Source organism: Daldinia vernicosa (genome assembly GCF_022497035.1).
Source record: "Daldinia vernicosa strain CBS 139.73 unplaced genomic scaffold F5Y00scaffold_54, whole genome shotgun sequence".
Lineage (NCBI taxonomy): Eukaryota > Fungi > Ascomycota > Sordariomycetes > Xylariales > Hypoxylaceae > Daldinia > Daldinia vernicosa.
The window spans coordinates 75,044-93,074 of NW_025953970.1; the positions used below are offsets into that span (position 1 = coordinate 75,044).

Below are 18,031 nucleotides of genomic sequence, written 5' to 3' on the forward strand. Positions count from 1 at the left end.
GTCTAGTTCCAGCACGCTAGGTCAGATCGATACGTATGTACCTAAGTACTTAGGATATCTCACCTCAGTGCAGGTTACAACCAGGGACTTTTTAGGAGAAACTTCGGTTATTTTGACTTCGTTCAACAACTAAGGCCTTAGTCAAAGCTGTAGGGGAAGTGATCGTGTGCTATGAGATATCTCATACCAAGGCTAGGCTATGAACGCGTATTTTCTAAACGAGATATGAGCAAAGAAACCAAACCCGAACCCCTTGGACAAAATCCGAATAAATCAAAACCCTCATTAATTATCTCTATACGATGTAAGCACCAGACCCCAATCTACCATGAAATAAAATAAAATAACATAAATAAAATATGGAACTACTACTAACTCATATATAGGGGCGTACTAGCTCTCATCGTCATCAACAAGGCCGGCGGTCTCATCTACAACCGCACCTTTGGCGATGGCCTGAACCAGCTGAACACGAATGACTACCTCGTACTTGCTGGCACTTTCCACGGGTGAGACACGCCCTCCCCTATCTCATTAGCAGCATCTAGCAATCAATGCCTTAGGCAGCCAGCTAGCTATGAGAATCAGATTTACTTACTTACTTACCTAACTCACCCCATCGCCAGAGTCCACGCCATCACAGCCCGTCTCAACCCGCTGAAAGGGCTAATGAATGCCCAACACCACCAGCATCAAGCGGCGCTGACCGCGGGAGGCGTGCCGATACCAAGCCGGCCGGATCCGCCCTCGGGTCTCGAGGTCATGGAGACGGAGAACTTCCGGCTGCAGTGCTTCAACACGTTGACGGGCACCAAGTTTCTGCTGTTCACGGATACGATGCAGACCAACGTCGACATCACCATACGCAAGATCTACGACTTGTATTCCGACTACGTCATGAAGAACCCTTTCTACCAGCTGGAAATGCCTATCCGCTGCGAAACCTTCGACAGGAAGCTGAACTCGTATATCAGGGAGATTAACAACTCCCGATAATGCAGAGGCTTACTGACCTGGTAGGTATTGCACGGGTTTCTCTTGCGGACTCACCTTTAGGCATAGGAGGAGAGGGGGGTCTGACGACTTGACGGGGGCGGAATTAGGAAGGCTTAGCTATCTAGAGTTGCATCATGGCATGGCGTTTGGAGTTAACAAACAGACTTGGATTTCATTACGGCCCGGGACTTGATTGATAGAAAATGCGCTCTGCCCTTGTTATTGCGGCAGGAATGTCATTCCCCGCCTAATTCATCGCTACAGGCCTTTGGTCTATTATTAATTGTACAAGTCCAACAACTCCGTGATCCCACGCCGGCGAGAATTCGACAGACTGTAGATAAACAAGTCTTCGTCTATGACGTGTCCATCTTGTCGTCGTCGTCGTCTTTCTTAGAGCTCTTCTTGTCGGCAGATCCGCTTCCGCTAGGCTCACCGTGTTCGTTTAGTAGAGGCTGGTTCTCACTCTCTTCCTGTATTCCCTCCAGACTCGTCTTGTTCGCAGCATCTGCCTCATCCTTGGCCTGCTTGGCCTGCCTTGCATTCTCCTCTTCCATACTCATGCGTAGAGCAAGAGCCAGCTCAGGGTCGGCGCTGGGGTCGAAGTCGAAATCACCAAAGTCGCCACCACCCTCGGCCATACCACCCGAACCACCAGCAGCTCCCTCTCCGAGCAAGATAGGAGTAGTTATCAGCTGGTCGCTTAGAAGCTTGCCGCTGGGGGGGATAACAACAAGATGGGAGTTCTCGTTGGTTTTAACCGCATTGTTGAAAGCCTCAAGCTTCTTCTGTACGTCATCGTCGTCAAGGTCGCCAAATAAAACGAAGTCAATGTCGATGTTGCCCTTCTTCATCTTCTTGGCGAGAGATACGAGCTTTTTCTCGTCGTCGGCTACGGGCGAGCACACGAAGACGATGATGCGCTGGCGTTGGGATTTGTTTTGTCGGTGCTTCAATGCTAGCTGTCGCGGAGGAACCCAATCATTAGCTTAGATCTCATCATGCTGCACATGTGTCCGTTGCAGTTGCAAACGAAGGTTTGACATACACTAGCGATCTGGATGCCGGTTGCAAGGTGGGACGAGCCCGAGATCTTCTTCTTCGTCCGGTGAAGACCTTCGAGCAGCTTGCCCCGTTCTGTCGTCAGCGTAGACAGAACCTCGGGTCCTTTGCCGCCCATGCTCATCAGGCCGACGGAGGATTCGGGGTTGGACTGGGTGATGCTCTCGAACATAATATTTATCGCATCGGCCTGGGCATCGAACCGGGAGGGCTGGTAATCTCCATTGCGGCTGCTTTCGCTGTTATCAACGACTATCATAACAGCTTGCAACGGCATTTTGGAGGTATTGTGATAATAAACCGGGATCGAGGGTGTTGTGTGTGTAAATAATGGAGGTCCGGCCTGTCTTATGATATCTAGACGATTAGAGGATAAGTCAACGAGGCTGGATGACGGATTAGAAAAGTTGATGAATGCAAGTTACAGCTAAGAGGTACCTTCGTAACTGCAGTGCTGGAATCGGGAATCGGAGGATAAGCTCTTCAGAACAAAACGTCAGGCAGGTGTAGCCTAGGTGGGTACAAAGGTACAATACCTACAGTGAAAGAGCTTAGACCAAGTTGCTTCCACTTCCAGTTGCTTGCCAGCTTTTTTACTTAATCGAATCCACCGTTTCAGGTTATCCAATTGCATCACTCACATCGCTCAAGTGCATGTCCCACATCCCTCTCTTTTGTTTACTTGCACAAGCATTGGTTTCATCATCAACACACCCGAATTCTTGCATTTGTACTCTCCATTCTACCCCATATTCAAAAAACCCCTACACGAAACAACGCGTCCGTCCAGAAATTCGTATTTTACACTTTACCGCATTTTTTTACTCACCAAACCCGCATCAAAAATACTCGACACAAATATTCCACAAAATGGCACCGGTCAAAGCGACGCGAAAAAGAAAATCTGAGGCTATAACAGGTTCAATTAACGGCCAAAAGATACACACGATAAGATGTTCGCCCGAACGAAGTCCGATCAAGAAGCGGAAGTTAGGCCTATCGCTTGCGCAGAAGCAAGCTCTCATCGACAACCTCCAATTAGAGAGTACGGACGCGCCCGCCGAGCCAAATAAATCAAGTTTCTCGATTTTTAACTAATTTTTATCGTAGTTACCGAACGTGCAAGACGACTAAGAGCTCAATACAATATCCAGGCGCAACAACTACGATCACGCGTCGAGATGCGCGTTAACCGAATACCCACCGCCTTACGAAAACTGAAGATGGGCGAGCTCCTCTCCAAATCACTACAGCCGCATCAACCACCTCGCCCACCTAAGTCAACGTATGTAGCCAGACCTCCACCCGTCCCTGCAAAGGATGGCGCGTCAGCCAAGCCCCTCCCACGAAAGCCAGTTCCAGCAGCCAATGCAAAGGGCCTAAGGTAGGAACTTAATTTGTTTATTCTCTCTAGCTAACTAACACCGTCTAGCGAGGAAATACTAGGTTTAGATAAGGAGAACCAAGGCGACGATGTTCAGAATCTTAAGAAGAGGCCTCGCGGCATCCCGGGCAAGGAACCCGCTGCAATCCAACCGGGACAGGTCCTGTCGCCCACATCTTCAAACACGCGAATAGTACCCCGCGCTCGCCCGGCAGCATCTCCCATAAAGACGCTAGTTAGCAGGCCCGCTTCACCTATGAAAGGACCCCCGCCTAAGCCCTCTTCCAATATCATATCGAGTATGGCAGACAGGGTGAAGGCATCGCGACCCGCCATCACAAGCACAAGGAAACCTACCACTTCGTCTATGACCAGCTCAGCTAACGGCAACGCATCCGTACGTGCGCGACAAGCCGCAGTCCCTTCACGTCCCCCGACTGCAGCGTCTACGCGAGGGAGGCGGAAGGCTAGCACTACAAGCGAGTCGAGCAATGGCAGTTCGACGTCGGTAGTCAAGAAGACAACCGCTTCGAGGGTAGCTAAGACGACAGCCCCCGCGGGCAAGAAAACAGTCATGAGCACAATAAAGTCAGCCACAACCAAAAAGCCCCCGGCAACAAAAGCCGCTGCCTCTGGAACGGGGACAGGGAGGACGTTAAGGAAGAGAGCTTAGATATTAAATGACTATAATGTGTTAATTGCATCTCGCTCGGCGTTATGGTTCTGGAGGGGGGGTATGGATCAAGTCAGGTCACAATGAGAACCTTGCTGGCGTTTTTATCTAAAAGATTTCCCCATCTTCCTCCCAATATCTCGTCCCCTTTGATTTCTTCTTCTTCTTCTTCTTCATCTTGCGCCCCTACTTCGTAAGCTTGGACAAGACGGCCATATGCTTCTAGCCGGCGGTAGCGGCAGTTGAGCCCTTCTTTTTCTTGTCGTCGACGAGCTCGATGTTGTCTTCGGGGATGGTGTCCTTGTATTTTTCTAGCAAGAACTCCTCGATCTCGTCCGATACGTCGCCCTGCACGACAATCTCCTCGCCACCGCTAGGCACCTTGGTTACGGAGGAGCCCGTGGCGAATTTCTTGCCGAATTCCTTGGCGACCTTCTTCAGGTCGAGACCAAAGGCCTCGAGCCCGGACACGGCGGTTACGAATTTGCGCTTGTTGCGCTCGACCCGCTTGATCGTTATCACGCTGTTGGCGATCTTATCCGCTTGCTTCTGCTCCGCCTTCTCGGCCTGCGCGGCTTTCTTCTGCGCGTCCTTGGCGGCGCGCTTCTGTGCCTCGACGGAGAGCGATGCCGTGGCGGCTTCTAGGGCTTCTGCGGGACGGGGGGGAGAGCTGGCGTTAGTGGGTTTGTCCAGCCTAGGAGAGAGTGTATCTATCTATCTATAGGAATGGGGGGTGTTTCGGAGGTCCTGCGTACCTGGAGACCATATACGCTCGTATAAGCTCGGGTGGGCTTTCTGCAGCCAGTCCTGGCATTTCTTGACGGTGCCGCCATATTCGCAGTACTACTTGTTCGACGATCAGTACACTTTCTTTTTCCCCCACTTCTCTATGACGTCTATTTTATCGAATTCCATTCGCGGAGCTGGTCTATGAATAGGGAATATCGTACCTCTGGCGGTAAGGTGCAGACTAGAATAGCAGCAGGACAGGGTCAGTTTACAGCTGGTTCTGGGGACCTAGTGAGTCGGGTGGGTATTGCGTCTTGTTTTGCTTGTTTGACTTACCGCCGCAGTATATCACGTGGCGGCCCTGGGGCTCGCTGGGGCCTTCTGCCTGTTCTACGTCTGCCATTCCTGAACTAGGGATTTTGTATATAGGTGGCGACTGGGGAGGAGGAGGAGGAGGAGTAGGGGGGGGATAGGTTGAAAAAAGGAGAGACGCAAGATGTTTCGTCGTGGCCGTAGGCTAAGAGATTCTGTTTTATTGTTTGGTTTAAACAAGGGGACCGGATTTCTGGTTGTTGATTCTGGAGCGCGGGGTTCGTTTCGATAGGTAGGTAGGTACCTACACTATGTAATGGTAGGCCGGGTGGGTGGGTTGGTGGGGTAGGTAGTTTTGCGTTTTATGCGTTTCGTTTTTTTTCGTTAAATAAATTCGCCGCGAGCACGGCGCGAAACAGCTGATTGACTGCCCGTTTCCTGAGTTTAACCTTGGTATTGATTGCACTAACCTAGCGCAGAGGGCAGATCTATGTAGGTAGAGTACACTACCTACGATTGATTGGTAGCTGCGTCCAATGAAAATTTGAGGGGAACTTTATTGCAAGCCACAGCTTTACGTAATCTTGTCGAGTAGGCGCCACAGTTGGATTTACTTGGTTAAGGTAGGTTTATGTATGTCACTCATCACTTACCATCAAGCCTTATGGCATTTCTTCCTCTGTATCATGAGCCGACATGGCGTCTTCTTAATATTATACTTCACATTCATGATATCGCAGTCGTCCGACTTGTCGCTTTTGAAATAATTCAGACGGCTATTAAGCTTACAAGATATTGGTATTGGTCAAAAGGACTATTCTAGCTACTCAGACCAGTCGATTATATCTCTTAATACTAAGCAACCCGCTCGCCGCGAATAACTCCTACCGCTATTTAAACAAGACGGCTAGATGGGTAGAATAAGTCCGTCTAGTAGTATAGATGACGTTCTTTTTACTTCCGCCATTATATTTATTGGGTTCTGGAAGTTTGGTTTTTCTGCACCATCAATCTCACGACGAACTCGGCTCGACCAATCACGGAACCTCACAAATGACGCTGGGCGGTTAAGCGCTCAGTCAGCGTAACCTTTACCCCATTGGTCTGGAAGTCCGCAGTGTCTTGCCAATCAACGATTTTCTCCGTCCTGCACTCCCGCGCGCCAGTCGGACTATTGGCTTATGTTGCTGGGTGTTCTAAAATTATATCACCGCCAGTCGTTTGTCTATTAGTCCCGATTGGTTGTTGGTGTGGGCAGTTCGACCGATACAACCTCTAGATTGACGTCGTCCAACGAGACCACCAGTCTTCTTTCGGCACAGCTACCACATAGCTACCACACATTCATACCTAAACAAGCCCCAAATGGGGTCCAAGGCGTGTGTGTCTGGCCGAATCTGCACTAAGACTCCAAGGCTATGCAGGTGATGGGCAGTTACCCGTCCATCCGCATAACAAACCACTGGGCTGGAAGCGCTCACTTTCTTCATCCTGCCTCTCTCCACACCATAGCCGCTTGGCCATCTCCGAGGTCAGAGTCATAAAACTACTCTCGCCCAAACATTTGGTAGGCTTCGTTTCTCTTATTCTCTTCTTCTCAAGCTTCCTTGAGGTTGCCTCATTTTATATCGCTTCGTTGATCGAAGTGTCCCTGTCGTTAAAGTATATTTCTTTAATTAAGTTACACTTCGCTTTCAACAACGCTGGGCGTTATTTCGTTATTTTTTCAACACATCTTACGGTTATTGCATTTAACCCAATATAGTTTCATCTATCTCTTTTCCTTTTAAGAATCTTACTAGTATTATTTTTTAAACACAAGATGCCTGAGCTAGTGCTTTTACCGTCTAGCACATACCAACAACCCCCCTCCCCTTCGCTGGCACGAAGACCGGGGAGGTCACTTAATACAATAATGGAGGAAGATTCGGAAGGGTCACAGAAGAGGACGTCGAGGGGTCGGGGTAAAAACCAAGCCAGTTCGTCCAACGAAAAGATAGTACAATGGCTATCACCACGAAGTGACCATTTTCCGACTCCGCGAGGCTTTCACTTCTTGTCGGCCCCGATACTGCCTGAATCTCCGTCGACTACATCCGCAGAGGAGAGCAACTCTCCATCAATATCTTCCTCGGACCCCTGGAACCGGGCTAGCATAAGTACTGATGTTACAGAGTTTGACGATATCTACGAAGTCTCCGACGAAGAAGATACTCGACGAGCTTCGAGAATGTCATCGGTGAAGCGCCGAAACAGCTCTCGTAACACAATGCTGAAGCGATCCTCGGTTCCCTCGTCAGTCTCGCACCGGGCTCTTCCGCCCTTGGTGATCCCGGCGCAGCAGGACGAAGATGTCAAGAACTTCTCAGGTAAGCTGGAGTTCAAGAGGTTCCTGTCACCAATACCTCCGACGCCACCACCCAAGGTCGAGATGTCGCCGGCCGTCATGTCCTACCTGCAAGCTCAGCAATCTCAGGAGGTGCCAACTATCTCCGCACCGCCTTCTCTCGATGGCAGTCTAAGTTCGGATCAGTTGGCTGCTCTCTCCGCTCCGCCTACGCCAGTAATTGGAGAAGACGACATCAATAGCGCAGATTGGTCTGGTGTTCAATTACAACCCGCTGCCTTGGCTACCCTGCAAGCGCTATCTGGGAGCGAAGATGGCGAGGGCGAGTACCGCCCAGAGCAGGTCATCGAGGTCGCCGAGAGGAGACCAGAAATGTCACAGCAGACACCGCGCCTACTCACAGCTATGTCTCGGCCCGCTCTGCACCTCTCGACTCGACAGCAGCAATCTCTCAACGGGCTGACGAGGCTTGATATTCCCTCGCCAGGAGGCTTTTTCTCTGACCTTTCTCCCGCCACAAGGCACACTTGGCATTTGCCCTCCATGACACCCGATGACATTGCTCCACCCACCTCGACTACTGCGGAGCAGTTCTACAGAGTGCCATGGAATGAGCCTGCTCCTCGTGTTCCAACTCTGCCTACTGCCACTGCTCTACCTCCTCCGCCTCCACGTCCTGAGAGGTTTGCAGTTGCACCCCTTCTATCGGTGCCGGTGGAACAGATTGTAGAAATTAGGGGTACCATGTCAGATGGCATTCCAACTGCAAGACCAGTTATCTTGGAGCACGTTGTCGAGGCTAGGGCTGATCTTGCCGAAGATGTCCTTACAGCGCGACGCGTTGAGCAAAGAGACCCTTTATCTCCTCTTGCCGCTCACCTCGAGCCCTCCAGCCCTAACGAGGATGTCACCGCTACGGAGATCGTCGCAACCTACGATCCCGCATATGCCAAGAAGCAGCAAGAAGCAGCTTTGTCCAACCTAGACCGGACCGAATTATGGCTCATGGCTCAGAAGGCTTATCTCAAGGGCATCCTCCCAGAGGAAGAATTCAAGCCGGAGGCTGAGGTAGCAACGGAGGTAGAATCTACTCGCGTTGAAGAGGAGTCCAAGAAGGAACCCGAACCCGAGGTGGCATCTCCGGCTCATAAGAAAAAGACAGTCCGTTTCTCTGAGATTGTCGTCAAGACTAACATTCCAAAACCTCTACCGCCTAAGATCGCTCGTCAGGAGTCGGCCTACTACCGGGCTTTCCAGGATTACATCATCCGCTCCCGCAGTCAAGATCCTTTTGTTCACCGTCTCCCACGTTTCGAGGCTCTCCAATCCCAACGCATCTCCCTACGCGAGGTTCACCGCAATCAGCTCCTCGGCAAGTACCAATTATCCGTAGTGCCACACTCGGCCAAGAAGCGCATGAGCGCCAACGTGGCCCGCGGCGATGATATTATCGTCGACGACCCCGAGAAGCTCAAGATGGACAAGGAACACGAGGCGTGGGCCCAGATGTCCATGGCAAACTGGCACGTCGGCGCTACTAAGGCTTTGAACGGAGGCCGTCTATTTTCCGCGCCTATCGCCAAGCGTCTGGCTCGTCTCTCCCGTATCGGCGGCGCTAGGGATCGTGCCCGCATCCTCGACCTCGGTGGCCAGGCTACTTGCGACTGGGCCTGGCACTGCGCTATCATGTACCCGAACACCAAGGTCTACACGGTGACTACCAAGGCCATCCGCCAGCTGTCCAACTCCAACATCCGGGGACCGCCGAACCACCGCCAGGTCGCCGTCTCGCGGCTCGCCAAGTTACCGTTCCCCGACGCACACTTCGACCTTGTATCGGCGCGTGAGCTGCACTCTATCCTCAAGTTCATCGGTGAGAACGGCGAGGACGAGTGGGATAGCTGTCTGGCCGAGTGTATGCGCGTTCTCAAGCCCGGCGGGTACCTTGAGTTCTCCGTCCTAGATTCGGACATCACAAACGCTGGCCCTCTAGGGCTCGCCAAGAGCGTCGAGTTCGGCTTTGCCCTCAAGACCCTCGGTTACGACCCCAGCCCCACGCGCATGTTCCTCGGCCGCCTACACCGCGCCGGCTTCGACCAGGTGCGTCGTGCGTGGGTGTGTCTGCCGATGGGCGCGGATCCGGCCGTCCGACGTAACAGGAAAGTCGCGCGCGATAGCAATGGCGTCGAACGCCCCCTCGAGCTCGAGGCTATGGTCTCGGGCAGCACGGAGGCGGCGGCCCCCACCGCGGGACTGGCGGGCAGCTGGGCGTGGGAGCGCTGGCTGCTGCGCTGCGAGATGGAAAAGGTGGCGTCCGAAGGCCGCCTGGGCTTCCTTGCGACCGAGGCGCCGGAAATGCGCGAGGCGGGGAAGTGCCTTGATGGTGTGTATGAGGTTGTTGAGGAGGGGCGTACGTGTGGTGCGGGCTTTAGGATGTTGAATGGGTATGCTAGGAAGCCAGTTTCTCCTCCTGCTGCTGCCAATAGGAGGGCTGGCTACTAGAGGAGATGTGCTGCATAAGTGGATGAAGGGAGACGTATGGTTTACTCAGACTGGTGACTGCTTTGGACCCGAGACGGGGGAGGATTTCTTATGTGTTACGAGGTACGGGGTATGTGCATACGAGGCCGGAGTTGTCGGCTTACTTGTTTGACGGGAACGTGTGCACGCGTGTATGAATAGGTTACGAGGTGCATGTATGTATGTATGGCTGGTGATGATGATACCCTATTTGAAAGTGGGAAGAATGGAATGGAAGGGAGAAAGAAAGATGAGAGAGAAAATGAAATACTATCTACGAGATCGATATATACCTAAGCACATATACATATACATATTATTTACTAGGCATATAGATACAGATATATAAGCTTGGTCAACTCTATTTGTATCGCGAATTGGGATGATACTATGTCTTGTTAGTGCCGTTGGAGAATATTACTTGATATAATATATACTGGTAGTAAGAGTAGGTTTAAATATGCTTTGTATACTCCCGTAAGATGTAGTTAAGAAAGCATTCATATATGATGATGGTAGACTCAGACATTCATATATCGTATAATAGGTACCTAACCTATTTAACTTAACTTAGTGACTTCTAAAAGTCTACGGAATACCTACATTACGTGGCTATACTATAACTACGTAAATACAGGGCATAGATACCTAGGTACCTAAAGCATCGTTATTCATCGGCTCGTCTTAAACCCAAGAGTCTGTCTGCGACCCTGATTTGTGAAATTCCTCGGGTTAGTCGGGCGAGTTATGGACGGGTTCATAATTCGTATAATTAACTATAACTATACTTACCTCTTACTTACTTACTTGGTGAGTAGGTAGGTAGGTATATATTGCATAAGCCCTCGGCTTCAACCTGGGAGATACGTAACATGGCTACCTATACAAGAAGGATAAGAAAGATATTGCGTTTTATTAAATAACTAATCCTTCCCAGCAATCTAGTCGTTTCAAAGTCGGCCCGGACCTATATAGGGGTATAGGGGAGGGAGCTATGGCCTCTTGGTCCCCATATCATACTCCTACCTACCTAAGTCCTATACCCTTACCTTGCAGCTCGCCAGCCTCCCACCTCGACTAGGTAACTACGAAATTACGGACGTTTCAACCCACCCACGTGGCCCAGGAAACAACATATCGTCACTAACCTAGTTAACTATTACTTTTTCTCCATGATATTGGCATAGTATGGCGAATAAACAGTCCGTAGCGCGTGTGTGCTTGGCGCGATATGGGGATCCCAGTAGATAGATAGAGAAATACCTATCTAATTCTATCTGACCTGCATACATCCCCATTTCCCGTACGGAATACGCGTGTAAGTGCGGCTATAATGCAGTATATTGCTTGTACATACGACGACACCCCATTCCCACGTACACTACGCCCACCACTATACCCTTAGCTAACGAGTAATAAGTAATCTTACCTACCTATCTACCTACATATGTAGTAGCCCCCCTGTAAATCCTCTTCTACATAATACATAGCTTAGGTAGGTATTCGCTTACCTACCTACCTAGGTAAGCAGGCTCCGGCACTGCCATGCGGCTTACCCACCCCCCTTAACCCCGAAGGATTTATCTTTTCTTCATTACATGTACCGGCGCGTGTAACGACGCCAAAGCTTCAAGCTGACGAGGCTCAACAGATAAGAACTCTATAGGTTAGTACCCAGGTAGGTACCTGTTATATTATACATTAGGTACCTGGTATACGTTAGATAGACACCACCCCCATTCCCTCCCTCAGTAAGCCCAGCCCGAAACCCCAAAGCACGTAAGACGGGTCGCCGGGTAAGCCAAAGAGCCCTCACCTAATCTAACCTATCCCGTCCTATCCTACCAGCCGCTGACTTATCTATCAACCCTTCCCATACTCTCCTCGGGCCTGGACAGCGGCTTGTTCCTCGTCGATCATTGCCCATGACGAACATAATCAGAGCTCGTCATCCACCAGTCTCGCTTCATATCCATCTGTCTAATGAAAATTAAAATTACAACGGAATTATATAGGCCATTAACTATGTACGGTATATCGTTCAACTTCCTGATATTCATCCCAAGCTTGTTTGTATACACGAATATAACGGCCTCGTAAGTAGTATATCATGATATCTTCCAAACTCCTCTGCTTTTTCTCCGCTCCCTCGTATGTACAAGACATAATTCCATATGCCTTAATCCCTGTCCGAATCCACATCCATCTTGTCCCCTCGTACCGGTTCTATCGTCCTGCCGGGGGAGACGTCAGCGGACCCCTTCCCTTCACTTTTACTCTTTTCGTCGGAATCCTCTAGAGCCACCATGATGCTCCTATCATCGCCCTTCTGAGGCGTTGAGACCCGGTCCTTTAACGCCTTGGGCGTCGTCGGAACAATTACGTTTAGGACACAGTCGTCTAGATGCTCGTAGAACTCCTGCGCCGTCGAGAATCGGGTCTGACAGATAGAACACTTGGCATCCCCGCCGTTCCGAGAACTATTCCCAGTGATGATCATCTTTCGGCTGTTAGGGGGAGTCTGTTCGACATTATGTACGGCCGTTAAGTGCCGCTTGAAAACATCAGCCCTGTTGAAGGCCTTTTCGTAAGCTGTGCCGGGTCCCGGACAAAAGGGGCAAACCATCGTCCCCTTATAGTGTGTTAAGGCGTGTCTATTTTTGTCGTACTTCCGTGCAAACCCTTTAGTGTGGTATTCGCAACTCTCTATAGGACATTTCTCAGGCCGCTCCTCCTGATGCGTCAGCATATGCGCTGCTAGATCTTTGAATACCCGGCCACAATCCGGGTGAGGACATCGGTTCCTGTTATCCTCGGCCTTTGGTATAACAGGACTGCTGTGTGCAGTGCTGTCTAGTGACGGGGCTATCGACGGGGCTAATAATGGCCCCTGAGGCGGCGCGGGCGCAAGCCGAGGAGCCTCTAAGAAAGAAGATTGTCGCGGCAATGCATAATCCTCCATCATTCTTACGTCGTTATCCTCTTCCCCGCTAGATGTATCGTTTTCATTGACATCGATGGACTGCCGTACTTCTCGCATCCAATCTTTCAAGACAGTCATCGGGGGCCAATCGCCGCTAGCTTTGCCGCTTCTATGCGGGTGGAAGTGAGCCCGCCGTAAGTGAGCAGCCGCATTATAATAAGCACCGTATCGTTTCTGCGTAACACAAGCCTTGCACTTCGAAAGTGGTATTACGGGTTGTGGAGAGTTATGCGGACTCGCCGTCTGCGGCTCGGTACAAACCCATCTCTTCACTAAAGACGCGTGCTTGGCGTCGTTATGCCTTCGAAGTTCGTGTTCGCCGCGGAAACCCTCGGGGTATTCGTGACACTTAGTACAGAACACGCGCCGAAGCGGCGGTCGCTGGTAAGAAGTTCTAAGTTTGGAAGGGGAGCTGAGTCCCCTAGCAATCGCCCGCGAAAACACGGGGTTCTCTCCTACCGTATGCCTCCTCCCAGGCTCTGGATTTTCTATAGCATACGTCGCCGGTAGCATTTCTTGCTCGTTCCTATTCGCCCAGGGGTCGATTGGGCGCCACTGTATGACCGATTTCCGAGCCTCACCGGCTTGGCCAACAACAGAAGGCTGTTGATACGACACATGCCGGTAGATGGGCGTCCGTTGTCTAAAGAAGCCATTAAATCCAGCACTCCCTCCGGCACTACCATCTAAGTAACCGCTCCCAAGTCCCAGGAGGAAATCTCTAGAAGATCGAATTCCTAACGCAATCCAATCATCTTTTCGAACAGCCGCAGCGGTCGTAGCAAATAACGCGCGGTCGTGTATGTCCAACTCGAGAGCAGGGTCGTCGATTATCATCGGCGTAGACCAAGCGAATACACTTACCAACGCCTTATAGACGCTGTGCATAGATGTGGCGCCTGCGGGCATGGGGAACCCTGATTGCGATTGCGCGGGAATGGCCCTTGATGGCGTAGAGATCAGGTCTGCCAAGATCGTCCTCACGATGCTAAAAATACAAAGCGAAACAAAAACAGCTAGCCAGCTTTTAGGATCAGAGATGACTCTTCGCATAGTCGTACTCTCGAAGGATTGCAAAAATTGAACCATGCAGTTGTATATTAGCCGGTTCCGTCCTTCGTAGTCTATATCGTCGGGGGAATTTTGGGCATTCGTGACATTAGGCAAGTTGACCTCGGTTCGTATCGACGGCTCGGGCTGCTGTAAGTCATAGAATAAAATCTCTCTTAAGAGTAATTTTGCACGATATAGCACAGGATAAGTCACTGCCTCTAATTCTCGGCTCTCCGACATGAAACCTGTTAGTCTAAACAGTTCCCAGAATTGAAAGGGAACACCTTCCGCATTCCAACTCGCTGCTAGTACTTTCAATACCGGTGGCGGCTTATCCTTGGGTTCCTTGGAATAAGTCGCCAAGGTAGGATTAGGCATTGGTAACGATGCTAAATCTTCAGTCCACCAAAACCCATCGTCGAAGTCCATATGCGACTTCACCATATCCGACATGCTCTGGCTTACGAGATAGGTCCGTTCGAGGTAGTCGTTCATGTTTCGACGCCTTGCCATAGGTGACGTGACAGGCGTGTGAACCTGCCTCGGGGAAAGAGCTTCTATGTGGGAGTGAGTATATGCCGCTTTCCAACGTCTAATCGATGCGAGGGGTTGGTTATACCTGGTAACATGTAATCAGCTAGCGAGACCAGGGAGCCACGATGGCATCCGAGTACGCCCCAAAACTCATCGCTAGCAGAGCCAGCAGATTCGCAGCAAAACGCACAGTCGTCCTTCGAATCGCACTAAAGACGATAAGCAGGTGTCATATCCATACGCAAGCGGGTTTACCTACAGGCTTCGCATAGACCTTACAGCGGAGGCATGGTCCTGCATCACGTGGCAGCCTCAGCTCACCTATAGATTCGAGTCTTCCGTGTCCGACCCTACTTCGTTTTAAGGGCGGTAGCAAAGAATCCGGTTCGGAGTCTACCGACCCCCTAGGTTGAGGAGGAGGTAACTCATTTGCAAAGGGAAAGCCAATCGTTGACTCACGCCGATCTCTAGGTTGATTGGTAGTAGCCAGCGGAGGCAGCGAAGGGGGAACAGAAAGCCGTGGCAACGTCGCCGGTGAGCTCCGGTTTATGTGATCGGTACTGAACAGTCGTGACGACGACTGGTCCGGGAAGACAATCGGCGGTATCGTGCCAATCGATAGACCCGAATCCCTCTTCGGAGGGATAACGTGTTGATTTAGATGCTCGTCCCGTTCTTCGGGATTAGAAAAGCCATATATATAATATAAGCATCGGTCATCCCAACACTTGAAGGAAGCCTGACGCCTTGATATGAGAGGTATAGTCTCCCTCATCCTCCATCCCCGGAAGATGGGATCATAAAATGAGAGGTTCTTATCCAGCCAAGCATCGTAGCCAGGTGGCGAGTCATCTTGACCGAAAAGCTTCAAGGCATGCAGAAACTGTGCATCATGAAGATCCAACCCTGTTACGACGACACGCACGTTAGGTGAAAGGGGAAAACAATACGAGACGACTCAATCACATACCTTGGTCTATTAAGAAACTCTCGATGCACTCGCATTTATACTGCAGGGCGCGGGCCTCTTCGATGTCAGATAATATGGGAACGGTCCCAGGAAGGTCTTTTTGGTTTACGTGTATCAGAATATAGTACAAGGCCAATTGGGCAGCGCGCGATTTAAAATAGAGGCCACTTACTTTGACTCTTAACATAGGCCTCCAGTGCTCTAAGCTTTCGACGAAGCATATCCAGCTCTAGTTTACTGTTTGGAAGATACTTGGCTGGAAGTAGGGCGGCTAGTTTCGCCTGGATTTCAGCTTGCTGTTCGAACAGCTGTCTAATCGTGGGGTCTAAAGACGGGTCGAAGCCGGGTGTGACTTGAGCATCCCGACCATCGAGCAGGGAGCCGCGACGGTCGAGTCGAGGCTCCAACGGGTCGGCAGCCATAATTCCTCCCCTCTCGCACCCTTTTGCGCCAAAGTCCAAGTTGGGGTCCGAGGCTATTATGTTTTCTTCCCAACTTTTATTTCGTCCCTTTCTTTTTATAGCCTTGGGCCTGAGCCGTACATCTGTGGTATATATACGGGACCGGCGCCTGTGCCGCAACAAGCGGGCTGAACTGGCCTAAGGCTGAGCCGCTCTCCACCTCACCAGCTCTTTCTCTCACTCTTACTCTTACTCTCACACTCACTCTCACTCTCACTTTTTCAGTCGCTCGCGCGCAGACTCGCTTCCCGCTTGCGCGCGTGACCTAGCGGTACACATCAACTGCGGTTTACGAGGGACGAAGAGACGATCATAAACTTGATGTTCATGACGGAAACATCGGCCAAAAGGTTGTAAGGGAAGGGAAAAGGGAAAAAAGTTAATGACTGCGCCTCGTGACGAAATGAGCCAATCGCAACAACAAATTTTAAAGATTGGCTGCAGGACGCCTATCGGGGACTATGTCGCGAGGGGTGGATGTGAACTTAGAACATCTAGCTGTTTTCTTGTGGGGGTAAAAAAAAAGGTATAAAAAAAGGAAAGGGAGGGAAGAATTTTTGGGCTTCTCTCTTCTATTTTTCCTTTTCCCGCAAGTTATCTCGGTACCAAAAGAGAAGGGAAGAAGAAGAAGAAAAAATTTATGAAAGATAGCAGGCTTAGGTTTGAGGGCAAATTGGCTAATAACTTTTGGGGTCGTCGCGATCGAGGAAGCAGCAGACTGGACCTGATAGACAAGCAAGAGATAGGTAGGTACCTAGTAATACCCAGTAAAAAATGGCTGGCTAGGTTGACAGGAAGGTGGGGCGACCACTACCACAGGCAGATTACACATACATGGAGCCAGCTGCTGCACAATTATCCCAGGGGATAACATAAAAATCTTGGAATGGAGAAGGGGGTAAAAAAGGGTAAGCGCAGGGCAAAAGAGGAAAGGCAAAAAAAAAAAAAATACCTATATATTATTACTTGTACAATACATACACTACATACATAGCCCGAACGCGCAATTGAACGGAAGTTGGAAGGGGGTGCAAGGTGTAAAAGCAAGGTGCAACGCCCTGCAAGGATTCTAGCTCCCGGGCTGCCGGGGTATTCGGGAGGTCGGTGCGGAGCGTCGACACCTTCGAGACCCAGGTACAGTATATATAATGTATGTATTGTACGTAGGTAGATGTAGTGTATGTATTGTACAATACATATTGTTTTCGGTATGGGCATCGACTACCGACCATTGGATCCTCATCCGTGGGAAGGACGACTTACGCAATTTATATATGTATATCATAAGAGCTAATACGAAGTTGGTTATAATAAGATCATGAGCGTAAACTTTAAGTTAACAGTTAACTAACTGACTAAAACGACGACAACACTTTTTATTTACTTCTTTTTCTAAATCAAAACTACTAGGTAAGACACCGAAGCAAAGAAGAAGAAAAAAGGAAAAAAGTATGTACGAGATATGGAGAACCGAAGTCCCTTATTACCTAGATATACAGTGCATAGACTAGTAGGTAATACCTATACCTGCTTAGTTAAGTACCGAGTACATTAGTCTATGTAAACTGGATATAAGTTAGCGGACAGGGGGTGTGGTAAAACAAGGCCGTTGGATATTATTATAATCGAACCTTTGCTAATCTGGACTAAGATGATCCAGCTAAAGCCCTGGCTAAAAGTTGCTCGAGGTAGGCGACTAATGAGATGCTGTAGATTCTTTATTATTTTTTTCTTTTATCTTCTTGCGTCGTTTTCTTCCGATAACGTGCTACTGGGACCACCGTGTTAACTACTACCTTGGCCAAAGTTGTGTCTAGACATGTATGCAAGGTATGTATGTATGTATGTAAAGTGTGTGAAGGTGTAACAAACCACCACCACCGTCATCGTTATCATTCTTATTAGCTGAGCCCTTCTACACTGCATACATTGCATACATATATCATTTAGTATTATAGTACCAAGAGAACTACATAACAGATCGAGACCTTTGCCCGCGTCATCTAA

General features: G+C 49.9%; 6 protein-coding genes across 6 annotated transcripts; 3 read left to right on the plus strand and 3 right to left on the minus strand.

Annotated features, from left to right (window-relative positions):
- Window positions 1–73: 73 nt before the first annotated feature.
- Window positions 74–1,174, plus strand: F5Y00DRAFT_165041 (Sybindin-like protein). The gene is made up of 3 exons (XM_048004767.1): window positions 74–304; window positions 387–509; window positions 627–1,174. Coding segments are annotated over exons 1-3 (495 nt in total). The 5' UTR covers window positions 74–302; the 3' UTR covers window positions 997–1,174.
- Window positions 1,175–2,606, minus strand: F5Y00DRAFT_165044 (von Willebrand factor type A domain-containing protein). Its single transcript, XM_048004768.1, has 2 exons — window positions 2,045–2,606; window positions 1,175–1,958 (listed from the first exon to the last, which is right to left on the minus strand). The coding sequence occupies exons 1-2, from the start codon at window positions 2,333–2,335 to the stop codon at window positions 1,353–1,355; spliced, it is 897 nt and encodes a 298-aa protein (XP_047861519.1). The 5' UTR covers window positions 2,336–2,606; the 3' UTR covers window positions 1,175–1,352.
- A 322-nt stretch (window positions 2,607–2,928) lies between these two features.
- Window positions 2,929–4,115, plus strand: F5Y00DRAFT_265397 (Borealin N terminal-domain-containing protein; the record flags this gene model as incomplete). Its single annotated transcript, XM_048011783.1, has 3 exons — window positions 2,929–3,103; window positions 3,169–3,442; window positions 3,491–4,115. The coding sequence occupies 3 exons, from the start codon at window positions 2,929–2,931 to the stop codon at window positions 4,113–4,115; spliced, it is 1,074 nt and encodes a 357-aa protein (XP_047861520.1).
- A 90-nt stretch (window positions 4,116–4,205) lies between these two features.
- F5Y00DRAFT_165057 (translation machinery-associated protein 22) lies at window positions 4,206–5,552 on the minus strand. Its single transcript, XM_048004770.1, has 4 exons — window positions 5,181–5,552; window positions 5,066–5,085; window positions 4,871–4,958; window positions 4,206–4,765 (listed from the first exon to the last, which is right to left on the minus strand). Exons 1-4 carry the CDS (start codon window positions 5,245–5,247, stop codon window positions 4,338–4,340), a joined length of 603 nt encoding a protein of 200 aa, XP_047861521.1. The 5' UTR covers window positions 5,248–5,552; the 3' UTR covers window positions 4,206–4,337.
- Window positions 5,553–6,812: 1,260 nt separating this feature from the next.
- Window positions 6,813–10,091, plus strand: F5Y00DRAFT_165054 (uncharacterized protein). The gene has a single exon (XM_048004769.1). It carries the CDS (start codon window positions 6,979–6,981, stop codon window positions 10,003–10,005), a length of 3,027 nt encoding a protein of 1,008 aa, XP_047861522.1. The 5' UTR covers window positions 6,813–6,978; the 3' UTR covers window positions 10,006–10,091.
- Window positions 10,092–11,682: 1,591 nt separating this feature from the next.
- On the minus strand, window positions 11,683–16,324 carry F5Y00DRAFT_165154 (uncharacterized protein). The gene is made up of 5 exons (XM_048004771.1): window positions 15,736–16,324; window positions 15,564–15,659; window positions 14,853–15,499; window positions 14,679–14,802; window positions 11,683–14,616 (listed from the first exon to the last, which is right to left on the minus strand). The coding sequence occupies exons 1-5, from the start codon at window positions 15,983–15,985 to the stop codon at window positions 12,203–12,205; spliced, it is 3,531 nt and encodes a 1,176-aa protein (XP_047861523.1). The 5' UTR covers window positions 15,986–16,324; the 3' UTR covers window positions 11,683–12,202.
- Between the last annotated feature and the right edge of the window lie 1,707 nt (window positions 16,325–18,031).

What these genes read in the sequence shown, in the direction of transcription:
- F5Y00DRAFT_165041 (XM_048004767.1), top strand. An exon ending in CTTGCTGGCACTTTCCACGG is followed by an intron (nt 510 to 626) that starts GTGAGACACGCC and finishes CCCCATCGCCAG; the next exon opens with AGTCCACGCCATCACAGCCC.
- F5Y00DRAFT_165044 (XM_048004768.1), bottom strand. Translation starts at nt 2,335, where the DNA reads ATGCCGTTGCAAGCTGTTATGATAGTCGTTGATAACAGCGAAAGCAGC. An exon ending in CCGGCATCCAGATCGCTAGT is followed by an intron (nt 1,959 to 2,044) that starts GTATGTCAAACC and finishes CCTCCGCGACAG; the next exon opens with CTAGCATTGAAGCACCGACA.
- F5Y00DRAFT_165057 (XM_048004770.1), bottom strand. Translation starts at nt 5,247, where the DNA reads ATGGCAGACGTAGAACAGGCAGAAGGCCCCAGCGAGCCCCAGGGCCGC. An exon ending in TCTGCACCTTACCGCCAGAG is followed by an intron (nt 4,959 to 5,065) that starts GTACGATATTCC and finishes TCGAACAAGTAG; the next exon opens with TACTGCGAATATGGCGGCAC. An exon ending in CGAGCGTATATGGTCTCCAG is followed by an intron (nt 4,766 to 4,870) that starts GTACGCAGGACC and finishes CCCGTCCCGCAG; the next exon opens with AAGCCCTAGAAGCCGCCACG.
- F5Y00DRAFT_165054 (XM_048004769.1), top strand. Translation starts at nt 6,979, where the DNA reads ATGCCTGAGCTAGTGCTTTTACCGTCTAGCACATACCAACAACCCCCC.
- F5Y00DRAFT_165154 (XM_048004771.1), bottom strand. Translation starts at nt 15,985, where the DNA reads ATGGCTGCCGACCCGTTGGAGCCTCGACTCGACCGTCGCGGCTCCCTG. An exon ending in GAGTTTCTTAATAGACCAAG is followed by an intron (nt 15,500 to 15,563) that starts GTATGTGATTGA and finishes TCGTCGTAACAG; the next exon opens with GGTTGGATCTTCATGATGCA. An exon ending in GTAAGGTCTATGCGAAGCCT is followed by an intron (nt 14,803 to 14,852) that starts GTAGGTAAACCC and finishes TATCGTCTTTAG; the next exon opens with TGCGATTCGAAGGACGACTG.